This window comes from Pteropus vampyrus, unplaced genomic scaffold, assembly GCF_000151845.1.
Source record: "Pteropus vampyrus isolate Shadow unplaced genomic scaffold, Pvam_2.0 Scaffold4, whole genome shotgun sequence".
Lineage (NCBI taxonomy): Eukaryota > Metazoa > Chordata > Mammalia > Chiroptera > Pteropodidae > Pteropus > Pteropus vampyrus.
In genome coordinates, this window is record NW_011888785.1 from 5,498,798 (window position 1) to 5,511,322 (window position 12,525).

The 12,525-nt window shown below is 31.8% G+C and overlaps 1 protein-coding gene across 1 annotated transcript in view; it reads left to right on the top strand.

Moving 5' to 3' along the window:
• Nucleotides 1-12,525, top strand: part of DGKB (diacylglycerol kinase beta) — a 551,422-nt gene that overhangs the window by 57,552 nt on the left and 481,345 nt on the right. The window contains exon 2 of the mRNA XM_023532508.1: nucleotides 10,338-10,414. Within this exon, the coding sequence (XP_023388276.1) occupies nucleotides 10,338-10,414 (77 nt within the window). The remainder of the gene's footprint in view (nucleotides 1-10,337; nucleotides 10,415-12,525) is intronic.

Below are 12,525 nucleotides of genomic sequence, written 5' to 3' on the forward strand. Positions count from 1 at the left end.
TTGGATGGACAAACCACACTAACCCAGTCAATTTTGACTTTCTTCATAACCTGCTTTATAACCGACTGGACTTCAATGTGGCCTGGTAATTATATCACATTTTCCTAGTCAATGCACTTTTACTATCTCCTGGAGGATTTCAACACCTCAGGACTTTCCTCAAAACTCCTCAAATCTACCTCTATCCTCCTTTCTCAACTGTTGGCCTTTCTTCTTCTTTCACTGACTAAAGTAAACACAACAGAACTTTACGTACACCAAATGGACATCTACCTCCCCCCAGCATATGAACCCATATGCTCTGCCTTCTCACTTGGGTAAATGTCCATGCCTGCATCCTAAGACCTTCTGCTATGAATGAGATTGTATATTTTTTACTTACTTAAGGACACCAGTCTATGGTTTTCCCTTATTTTTTCTACGTTTTCAAATTTTCTCCACTAGATCATTTCTATCAACATGCTGTTTTCTCTCTAAGAAAATAATCTTAAATCTACTTCTGCAATCCACTGCTACTCACATTCTTCGCTTCTGTTGCAATAAATATTTTCGAATGATTTGCCCATATTTGCTGCCTCCATTCCCTTCCATGTTATTTTATCTTAACTCACTCTGATTGGGCTTTTGTCCTGACTACTAAACTGAATCAACTCTAAATATGGACTCAAATGACTTTCTTCTGGGCCAGTCCAGTGATCAGGTTTTTCACTTTACTTGATATTATATGACACTCTGTTTTCATGACACATTGCTTCTCCTGGTTTTCTTGCTATTTTACTAGATACTCATTCTCAGTCTTGCAGATTCATTCTCTTTTCCTGATATCTGAACTTCTGAGTGCTCTAGGTTTTGGTCCTTGGTATTTTTCTAAGTTCACTTTCCATGTGATATTTTATAGTTCTATGGCTTTAAATATCATTTATACAAATAACACTCAAATTTAGTTCAGTAGCCTAGAACCTCTCCTTAATTCCACACTTACTGTCTTAATGGCTACACTTTGATTTCTAATCGATTTCTCAAATATTAAATGCCTAAAACAAAAACTGGAGAACTCTCCATTTCATACTTGCTCTGTCTGCAGTGCTCCCTGTTCCTTTTTGTAGCAACTTCATCCCTCTAATTACTCAAACAAAATTTTAGGGTTGTTCTTGACTCTTCAGTTTCACAGCTGATGTCCAATCCATCAGGAAAGCTTTTCGCTCCACTTTCAAAATAATCTATCTTCCCTGCTCCATCACTAAGACCTTCATGCAATCATAAATCTCTGGAATGAATTAATATAATAATTCCATAATAATTTTCCTGCTTTAACTTTTGTCTTCCACAGTCTTATTTTCAATATAATAGAGCATTCTTTTCAAAAAAATATTTTGAAATGATGATGGATTTATAGGAATTTACAAAACAATATGACCAGGGACGACCCATGTACCAGTTACAGATGGTTACATCTTACATAACTACAGTTTATAAAATACTATTGACACTAGAACATACACATTGGTATAATCCACAGAGTTTATTCAGATTTCATCAGTTTTACATGAACAATACTTCTTTTAAAACATTATTAGATTCAAAACTTTGCCCAAATGTCACCTTTTTATAGAAGTCTAATCTAAGCTTCCTATATAAAATTGTAAACTCTGACCCACAAGCTAATAATCCCCTTGACCTTGGACTATTTTTTTCCATAGCAGTTGAAATCTATCTAATATTCTACATTAATTTATTATGTTTATTTTCTATCTTCCTTCACTAGACCACAAAACACATGAGCAAGAATAATTTCTGTTTTGTGCAATGATATGGAACAGTACTTTTTCTAAACTCAATAGTCTTGAGTATTGGAAAAAATGATTGAGCATTCACAACTGGGGGATTTTATTTCTGCTCTTAATCTCTATTTGTTTTGAAAGACTTGTTCATTCTCCCTAAAGTATATAAAATTCTATGTTGATTAATTCATTAATTCCTGCTCCTGTGAGTCAGATGTTAGCATCTCTTCCCAACTCCACATTCATAATGTCGTAAGAGAAGCTCGAATGGCCATAGTGGGAATATTTATAACAGTTCCATCAGCAAACACTACAAGTCAGCATTCTGCACCCTCAAGAGTTATAAACATTTACTAGAACATCACTGAATCACACCAATTTATTCACCATTTATAATTTTTAATTAAAATTATGTTTTCCATACCAATTTTTATTTATTGTGTAGATGAGTGGCTCACATGCAAGTATACATTTTCTTAATTCATTTTCTGCACAGTATAATCTGTATAAAATGTGAATTATTTCATGGACCCCTATAACAATGCCTGGCCAGCACAGATTTGCTAACAGTTAGATTATCTGTCCAAAAAAAACTACTCTTATAAATATGTTGTCCAAAGCACTGGAATAGATACACGCATTGAAAAGTCATACTAGCAAATGAAGGAAAGTGTTATAAGGAATTCTTGTTTAAAAGAATTATTAGCAAGTAATGAAAGTCAAAAAGAAAAAGGAAAATTTTTCATAGCCTCAAATCAGCAGTTAATCTGAATTAAATAGTTGTCTTTCTAGATAAATAGAAATAGTCACTACAATGTGTATTGCTATACACATTTCTCTGAGATATTATGGTTGTCATCTTTTCAAGTTAACAATGATCCCAAGAGCTTAGCAGGAACATGTAGAGAGAGAACTTGCACTCAGAACAACTTCAGAGCTTTTTCTTACAGCTCTTTCTAATATAGCCGTATCATTAGAATATTCTTTTTAGGATGTTTAAAAATCCAGGTGTATAGATTTCAATTAGCATATAAAATGCTACCACATGATTTATTATTTTTAACAGTAGTTCTGTATTTTTTTCAATCTCTTTATACTTTTATTATAATTCTCACACAAGTAGATATGAACTTCTGTCTCTTTGTGACTAGTCCTCCAAATATCCTATAATGCTGTAGGTATTTCTTATCTACTGTTGACTATAATTTAAGTAGAATATCTTTTATATCACTTGGGGAACTGTATTAATGGCTATATCAATTTCTCGATCTTTTGGATTACCAAAATATTATTATTTTGCTATTGTGACCTGAGGTCAGGGTAAATAAAATTTTGAATAAAGGGCTCCAATTTTTTTCTAATAAGCCCCTTGAACAACTATATATATATATAAAGATTTAATGTACATATTAAATATATATGTTACATATAATATATATATATAATATATATACATACACATACATAAGGAAGTGTAGCAGGAAAAAATTATTGATTAACTGTCAATTTCTTTGTGCATCTCTTTAAGGATCAAAGCATTGATAAAGTCAGCCTTAGCTACATACAAAAATCAATTGAGATGCTTTTTAAAAATCCTCAACCTGGATCCTAGAACTTAGTACAATTCAATCTTCATCACAATGTTTTGGGCCTAGGTATCAGTATATTTTAAAAGTTGCCAAGAAGATCTTAAGATGGATTCAGGATCATGTACCACTGAGTTAGATACAAAACTGTTTGGTTTAGACATAGATAAAGCTCTTTTGCTAATTTTAAATGTAATATTGCTAAGGGAAACTTTAATTATCAAATTTAACTTTATATTGAATGCTAATACATTACATGCACATTAATGCTACTTCAGTATTTAAATTAGAAAATTATTTTCTTTAAACAGTTAAAGCTACACAACACTATTTACTACAGGGTTAAAACAACCACTGCAAAGATGCTTTGGTGTGGCACAGAAAAAGATTTCTAGGCCACAAATATCCTTTGTGACAGGGGAAAAAATTATGTGAGGAATCGTAGATTGTGAAGGAAACTTTTGAAAGCACCAAGTTGAGAGAACCAAAAGATGACTTTTCCATGGTCCCATGTATTAAACAAGATTAAAGGTGTTGGCAGCCCCTCTCACGTTGTCAGAGCCTTTATTTTCCCCTGGAAATCCAGTGTCCTCACTGAAATAGGGACCTTTGGCACTGTCTATTTTGGCAAGTAAAGGACTACACCTATGGTCAGTTCTTTAAAAAGTTGTTATTTATAAAAATGACAAATGCGTTTTATAGCTGAATAGTGTTGGTGTTAACAGTGGAATATGATCATCTTCTCACAACAGCTATGACTCCTATTTGGATGGTAGGACTCTTGGCCTTGACTTTTAAGATATATTTACTTTGGAACAAATGAAAAAAAGGTTTTCTCTTGAGGCATAATGAGAATATTTCTTCAATAGTCCTGTCTTTTCTATATACTTTCCTCTTATAATGCAGCACAATTTTAATGTTTATCGAAAATGCATTCTTATAATAACTATATGAAATATATATTATGCAAAATCCACATATATTTTACTTAAAGTTTTCATAAAAGAGCAATACACACACATATATTCTAATTCCATTATTAAACAGAAACATAATCCTGAACAAAAAATAAAATGCATTAAGAAACTTGAATTTAAATAATATCATAGGAATTTTTTGTTGTATTTTTTTATTTATGTAGAAGATATCTTCTTCATCTGTTGGTAAGAAAAAAAAAAGAAATAGAATATTTCTAGGTACTAGGAAAGTAGGTAAAAAAATTCTCTGAACTAAATTAACAAAAGTAATGGACTCCAAATTTTTATTGATTCAAAGCAAAGAACAGATTTGAGTCATATGCAAGAGTTTGGTCACTACCTCAACCTCTTTTAGCTGTGTGATTTTTAAATCAGTGATTTCTTTAACCTTGATTTCTTCGTGTGTTAAATGGAGAGGGAGTTTGATAAAGTCAGAGGTGATTGTGAATTTTAAATGAAATAATAAGAGAAAACACTTTGCAAACTCTAAAATACTTTCCACATGCAAACTTTAATAATGTTAATAGTACTTGATGCATAAAATCACATGTGGATTTTAAGAGAGTTATTATGAGGAGTTCCCTGGAAGGTAAGTTGCTATCTACTGTGGTTGAAGGAGGTCCTGAGAGGTTTTGTGGATAAAATGGCAGATAAACTATGGCATACATTATGCTTTAACTTCATTTGACTGAAGAGAATCCTGGGGAAAAAGAACATCTCAAGTGAAGGAAGAGCTCTAAAATCATGGGATGCCTTGGTAACTGGAGGGCTGGATATTGAATTGTAAATAAGGGATACATAGAAAATAATTATTGCTAGGTAGGTTTGGATCATATTCTGACATACCCATGATACCAAGAGGAGGAGTTTGTGCTTTAATCCAAAGGCAACAAGAAACTATTGAATAATGATTGTATATTTGAAGTTATGTTTAGGATGGAACAAAGGCACAGGAATTTGTTGGGCACCAGACACTTTGCAGGACACCATTGCTTGGTCCATATCATTATTCCAATTTTAAGTATAGAAAACTGAGCCACAAAGAAGTTAAAAATATACCCAGGGACATTCAGGAATTCTGGAGCCAGGACTTAAATCCAAATCTATCTGGCTTTAAATATTTCCATTACTCCATGGAGCCTTTTTGATTAATCTAAGTGTGTGTTGAATTTTTTGGAATAAAGAGGCAAAGAGGCAGTGAAATCACAAAGGAAGCTTATTCAAGATGCAACAGACATTTAAAGAGATGTGAGGTCAACTAAAAGTGTTTGATTTTAATGGAGCATTTTTAGGACTCATTAGTTTGAGTCTTCTATTTTCTGAACATTGCCAAATGCACTATGCACTTATTGATTTATCTTTATTTCAGAATTATGTAAAAATTAATTAAATTTTTCTTGAAAATCATGTAAAATTCAGAACATTCCTAATTATAGATTCTTAAAATGTACCTAGTTTAATTCTCATGGTATTGTTTATTATGTGATTTAACCAAACATGAGAGGATTCATAGGGAGTAGGCTCTTGAGGAGTCCTCTGGATTGACTCATATCCTAAAGGGTTTACTAGGAAGACAAGTCAGAAGAGAAAATCTACTCTATAGTCCCCATATATATTTCCTTTGTCCCAGCATATTAAAAGGTCTCTACTGAATAAAATGACTTCCACTTTCAGGCTCAGTACTACCTTAGTTCTTAGATGATTTTTATGGTGATAGAAAAGACAACCTAAAATGACTCAATCCTCTCTGTCATGTTTATTAATATTAAACTACTTCCTGGTAAGACTAATATACTAGTCTAAGGGCAACAATTGGTATCCAGTGTTCTTCAAGTTCTCTGTCCTGTTAACCAAGCCAAGCAACAGCGTCTCTGGAATTAGGCCTATATTTCACAGTTGCCTCAAATCACGACCCTCCTTTGCTTTCTAGGAGAGCCAATATTTTGTGCTGAGCATCTGTCCTGAATCCTTATCCTAAGGATTTAACCAGCTGTTTGAACCTGACTTCCCAGCACCTCAGTTGTCAGTCTTCTTTGGATGCTAGACCTTTGTTCCATTACAGATATGTATGAACGGTGAATTGATCTCCCAGCTTACAGCTGCCTGCCTGCCTGTCTGGCTACCTGCCTGGATTTCTTAGCATTGCGTAGCCCAGAATCTGTCACTGTGCTCTTGTACTTGAGGCTCCAATATTAGCTGAAATATTACCGAGACTATGTCTTTCACTCACCTCCTATCTCTTCATCCAGGTGTCACATCCTTGTTAGTTTTCTTGTGCTAGAAGGTAGGTCCATTCTAGTTGTGCATCCTTTCTCCTCTCCACTGCTCCAATGTTGTGTTGAACTGATATGATTTAGAATTGACATAATCAAAAGATAGGAATATTTATGGCGGTAGGTAATAGGAACAAATCCAGAAAAGCAGCTGAGTTACAAAATAAGTAAATGTGTGTTCTCCTATAAAGATAGGTAAAACACAGAAAAATTTCACAATCTAGTGCAATTTTGGAATCCAAGCAGAGATATGTAAGTAGTTCATGTACGGGGATTCTGTTTAAAGATTATGGAGCCCAGGCAGGATATGTGGAACCCTCTGGTGTTCCATACCAAAATCTCCTTCAATAGAAGATTGGCTGGATAAGTCAAAGACTCTTTCTTAAAGAGACTGGACCCCACAAAGGTTATTGAGACAGAAATAGAGGAAAAGGTAATGTTGCAGTTTCTAAATTATATTGTGAAGTGGACATTAGATTGTGGATAAACTTCAGATGTAAAAATATTAAAAATGGAAATGGATATTGGAAAAATGACTTAGTGGTGATTCATCTGAATATGAATTCAAGCTCCTTAAATTGTCTCAGGCCAAGATCATCACTGAGCCTCAGTTCATGGAAAGGGCAGTTATAGATACATAGATTGTAGCTCTTAATTTATTAATTTATTCCTAGTAGTCATCTCACTAATAATATTTTGACATAACTATGGCCAGTAAACCACAAAAAAAATGACATGAATAATTTTAAGGGTTGATATCTTCTCTGGACATTTATAAATGATTACTAAATGTATTTTTTACTCCTATAGAAACCTGAGATGAAAAGCCCATCTTTAGGCAGTATCTGCGAAGTTCTGTGGAAGACCTACATATAAGAAATCAAACATTTTTCTCCTCCTTCCATTATATCATAGGGCTAAGATATGATTAAAATAACCATAGTTTATTGGGATATATTAGCCCATAATTTATGGAGGTATGTAAAGAATGGTCTACATCTACCTCTATAAACAAGAAGAAATAAAAGGTCTTCTTACTTAGAACAGTGCCTTGTAATCCATAAAGAAAGATTTGAGAATAAGGAATCAGCTTCTTGTCTCTTTTTAATATATAACCAGGTCTCAAAGTAGTGTGATTTTCTGCCAAGCCAAAGTACATATGGAAGCTATTACTTTAATGTGTATTAATGTAGGAATAGCTCTGATCAATTCAATCCTAATATTAATTGCCATTCTATTGTTTCAGCTTTGTAACAAATTTAAATGTTGTACACAATTAAAATGTACATTTTCTTCCTGCAATGTAGCAAGGAACATGGCATAACATATTAAGACTGATCGCATTATGAAAAATGGTAGCAGAATACATACTGGAAACAATTTATAGGAAGCTATACAGGCTTTAGTCATGTTAAAGCACACTCACAGTTGTGTGCATGTGTGTGTGAGCATGTAGGTAGGATCTCACCAGAGGATCTCATTAACAAAAAGACAACTTAATTAAAAAATAGTCAAAAGACTTGAATAGACATTTTTACAAAAAGGTACACAAATGCACAATAAGCTCTTGAAAAGGTATTTAACATAAATTTTTTATTAGCAAATGACTTGAAATACAAAATAGAACTCGAAACCATTCATATCCACTAGGATAGCTATAATAATTTAAAAAAAAACTAGAAAATAACAAGTGTTCGCAAAAATATGGATAAATTGAAACCCTCGTGTATCGCTAGTAGGAATGTAAAATAGTACAGCCCCGTGAAAATCTGTTTGGCAGTTCCTCAAAATATTAAAAATACAGTTACTACTTGACACAGCAATTCTCCTCCTTGGGATATACCCAAAGGAATATTTGCAAAGGAATATGTGTACTTGAATGCTCATAACAGCAGTACTTATAATAGCTAAAACATGAAAACAACTCAAATTTATATCAGCTAATGAATGGATAAACAAAGTGTGGTATATCCATAAAATGGAATTTTTTTTTTTGACTGTAAAAAGAAATAAAGTACTGACACATGCTACAATATGCATGAGCAGGAATCTCTACTTTTCAAAATTTATGTTATGACATTTTGCTTTTACAAAAGACCGACATTAGCACCTGCTTTTGCTAACCAAGAGAAATTAGAAGATTTTCACTTTCAAAGAAATAGTAATTGCTTCTTCGCTTTATGGCTATTTCAGCTTATGAAAGTTTTCATAGGAACACTCTATGTTCGAATAGTGGAGAAAACCTGTACCCGAAGACACTGTACTATGGGAAAAAAGCCAAACACAAAGGCAATGTATTGTAGGATTCTATTTGTATGACATGTCAAGAATATGAGGGTTTTGAGAGGGTGATGAAAATGTTCTGGAATTAAGATAGGAGTGATAGTTGCACAGCATTATACTTAATTGTGCCCTTTATAACGGTTAAAGTGGTGAATTTATGTTATGTGAATTTTATCATATGAATAAAAGAGTCACACATATAAAACCCCACAGAATCACAATAAAGAAACAAAATCGTACATTCCAAATGAAAATATAATTCACAAAATATAGGTAAGCATGATGCACTCAGTGAGCATCTAAGTGAATTTTCTAACAAGGTGTTTCAAAAGTCATTTTTAATTAGATTTTTGGAACTGGGAAATATGGTTCAAATATCACTAAATCTTGGAAAAAGGCAAAAAGGATTATATTCAAATTCTAGCAAACAATATCTATGCCCTGTTTCATAATTGAAAACTAAGAATCCTGCTTTTTTCTTACATTTTAATTTCAAGCTTATTTTATCACTGTTATTCAAACTTAATTGAATATTTAGATGGCCTATCAATATTTGTTAGCTATTATTTTATTCGAACTTAAACATATTATAATTTTGAGGTTTCTTGGTCAAAAAGTTATATTTTGGTAATTATAAAAGCATTATTTTAGTAAATTAAATACATATATTTATATTACATTTATATGTAGTTTTAAAGTTTAATAATATTTATGTTTTTATGATATTATTTCCTATATTAACTCAAGATTCATCAGCATCTTAATATGATAAAACTTATAAAATTTTTTTAAAACTTGAAAAAATTTAAATACTTTTTGTAATGTGTATAAACTTTGTTTCTTACTTGAATTAAAATGAGCTTAAGTGTTGAGTTTTATGTTTATTTAGAAAATTCTTTCTAAAACTACCTACAAAATACTAAAATCCATAGCTTACCTCTGAGTGGATTCACCATTGAGGTTTATCTACACATTTCATTTTTCTTGTTTATTTAGTAGAGTTATTATTTAGTTAATGGAGTGATATATGAAAAATGCACTGTATACATTATAAAGTTTAAAAGTGCTCCTGTTTTCTTTTTTCTTCTTAAACTAAACTTATTTCACTAATTTAAATGTTATGTTATCAAGATAAAGGAAAACAATACTATCTATTCATTTATTTCCTCATCGTTTTATATATAATATACAGGCAATGGCTCCATTCTTGGACAATACACTTGGGCAAAACATACTTTTTCTGTTCCTTTCTTTTTGGTGTGATTGTCTTTTCTAATTAAATAGCCTTTTAAAAGTGACAAAGAATTGACACTTTACATGTTCATTTTTTAATTAATATCTGTTGGTGATTATATTTTAAGAAGTCTTTGTTTCTGGACTGTTATATAACTATAACAAACATATATAAATAATTTGTGTGTTTTCTATTTCTTACAGATTCTACAAAGAAATTAAAGGATGTTCTTGAAGAATTCCATGGTAATGGTGTGCTTGCAAAGTATAATCCTGAAGGGGTAAAGCTTCTTTTTTCTTTATATCAGTTTTATATAAGTACTTGGAGAAGGGATTTCTTAATGATTAGTACTTGGAAATATATATACTGTATACCATATGCCATAACATAAATGAAATAAAATTCATGATAAAATGATATTCTGGAAGATAACATTAAATGTTGTACTTACTATTTTTTAATCCAAAAACATTTTGTTAATGCAAATTTCATTTCTATATTTTTTACCTGAAAAAGTATAGATCATCTATAATATAGTTCTAGGTTCTTTTCCTAGAAATCAGGAAACAGGATTAGATAGAAGGGAAGAGAAAGTGTACCTGACACTCACTTTATGACCTACAAATTTAAACCTCAAATGACCATTGATGTGGGGTAGGGAGATTCCTCCTTTCAGGAAATTATTCCCTTGACTGACCAAAGAATAGATTTCCTGATGGATGTAACTGATCCATTAATTAAAGGGCCAGATTTAACAAAGAGAGGAATTTCTTCCCTCTTTCTTTTACCTGGTGCCTGTAAGCTTAAGTCCCTGAAATTCTTTCCCTGTAAGAACTTAATGTCTCATCGATTGCTTTTGAACACCATGCTTAAATGAATGCCTTTCCCTTCTTAATTATTTGTTAGATCACCTTCCATTTAATGTTAGCTGAGAGATGTTACATTTTAAATGTTTAATGATCATCGCTGTGAGTTCTTTTGCAGCTTCACCAAAGCTGTGTTTACAGGAGTTAAACTGCCTTTTGGAAAAGATCTTTTTGCCCTGGATGTATTATCTAGCCATCCAGATAGATTCATTTGCTGATTAAAATGTGATTTGTTTTTTGTTATCATCATTATTGTGGTTTTCAGTATTTAAAAGAGCACAGTTCTTGGTTATCCTTCAATATTGTACTTCTCTGGGATTCATAGGACTTACACATTTTAGTTAAAACCAGTTTCTAAATTCCAACCTTAAAATGTTTGTAGTGTTTTATAATTTCCTTTCAGTATTTCTAGTAATTAACTTTTTTATGTCATATTTTTTATACTGTCTGCATTACGATGAATTACTGTACCTTTTAAAACTCTTTAACCTAAAACTCTTTAACCTTTTTAAATAAAGTTAATATTTAGCGCCTACAAATTATGGAGAAAATATGGCAATTTAAAGCCATTCCCATTTTTTTATATATCAGGAAAAAAAAAAACACATCAGGCCTTCATTTCTCTCACATTTTATTTTCCCAGATGCTACAGAGTGAGAGAAAAAATTGTCGGCAGATAAATTTGTAGAACTAAAATTCTCAACAACAAAAAAGCAGAATGGGAAAGTTGTGTCAACTTCACTGAATTACTATAAGCCTCCAAACATAATTAATATTTACATTTCCAATCATACTTGAAAATATGAATGTTATCTGCATACAGAGATGAAACCAGTTTTTTCTCCCTAAAGACAGCTACTGGTTTTAAATTCCATTGAAATGTGGTATTATTTGCATAGTAGCCTTTTTTCTTCAATGAGTTCTTATATAAAGGACTCACAATACTTAGTCTTATTGATATTATATATTTAATGAGGATTATCTGTCACCATATACTGGATTTATTGAGGTAATTACTAGATTCATTGTTAGACACACATATGATGTCAGCCTTTTTAATAATGTAACACCTCTCTATAAATGCACAGATCTGCTCTTGAAATGCATTATTAAAATAATGAACAGTTGAAAAACAAAAAAAGTTGGATCTCGCTGTGACCCAAAAACAATTCTAATTTAAGAGCGAAACCACTCTCTAATGTTAATACTGGTATATATTTTCCCTTCGAGAAAAAAAAATAAAGTTTATATCACTCTTTTAGACACTGATATCTGTTTCACAAAAGTCAATAGGAAAATAATTAGGAATGTTCAATGTTGAGAAAGAAATCCTTCAGTCCTATGATTCTCATCAGTACATGACTCCATACAGTTTATAAAAGGTTATACATATAGCATGAAGGAATTCATAAAAAATTCATAAAGAATCATACTGTCAATTCACATGTGAAGTTCTCTCTATTGACTAGTCAAGTTGAGCCCAAAGTTGTTTGTCACTGGTGACTACTTAATAATAATATCAATT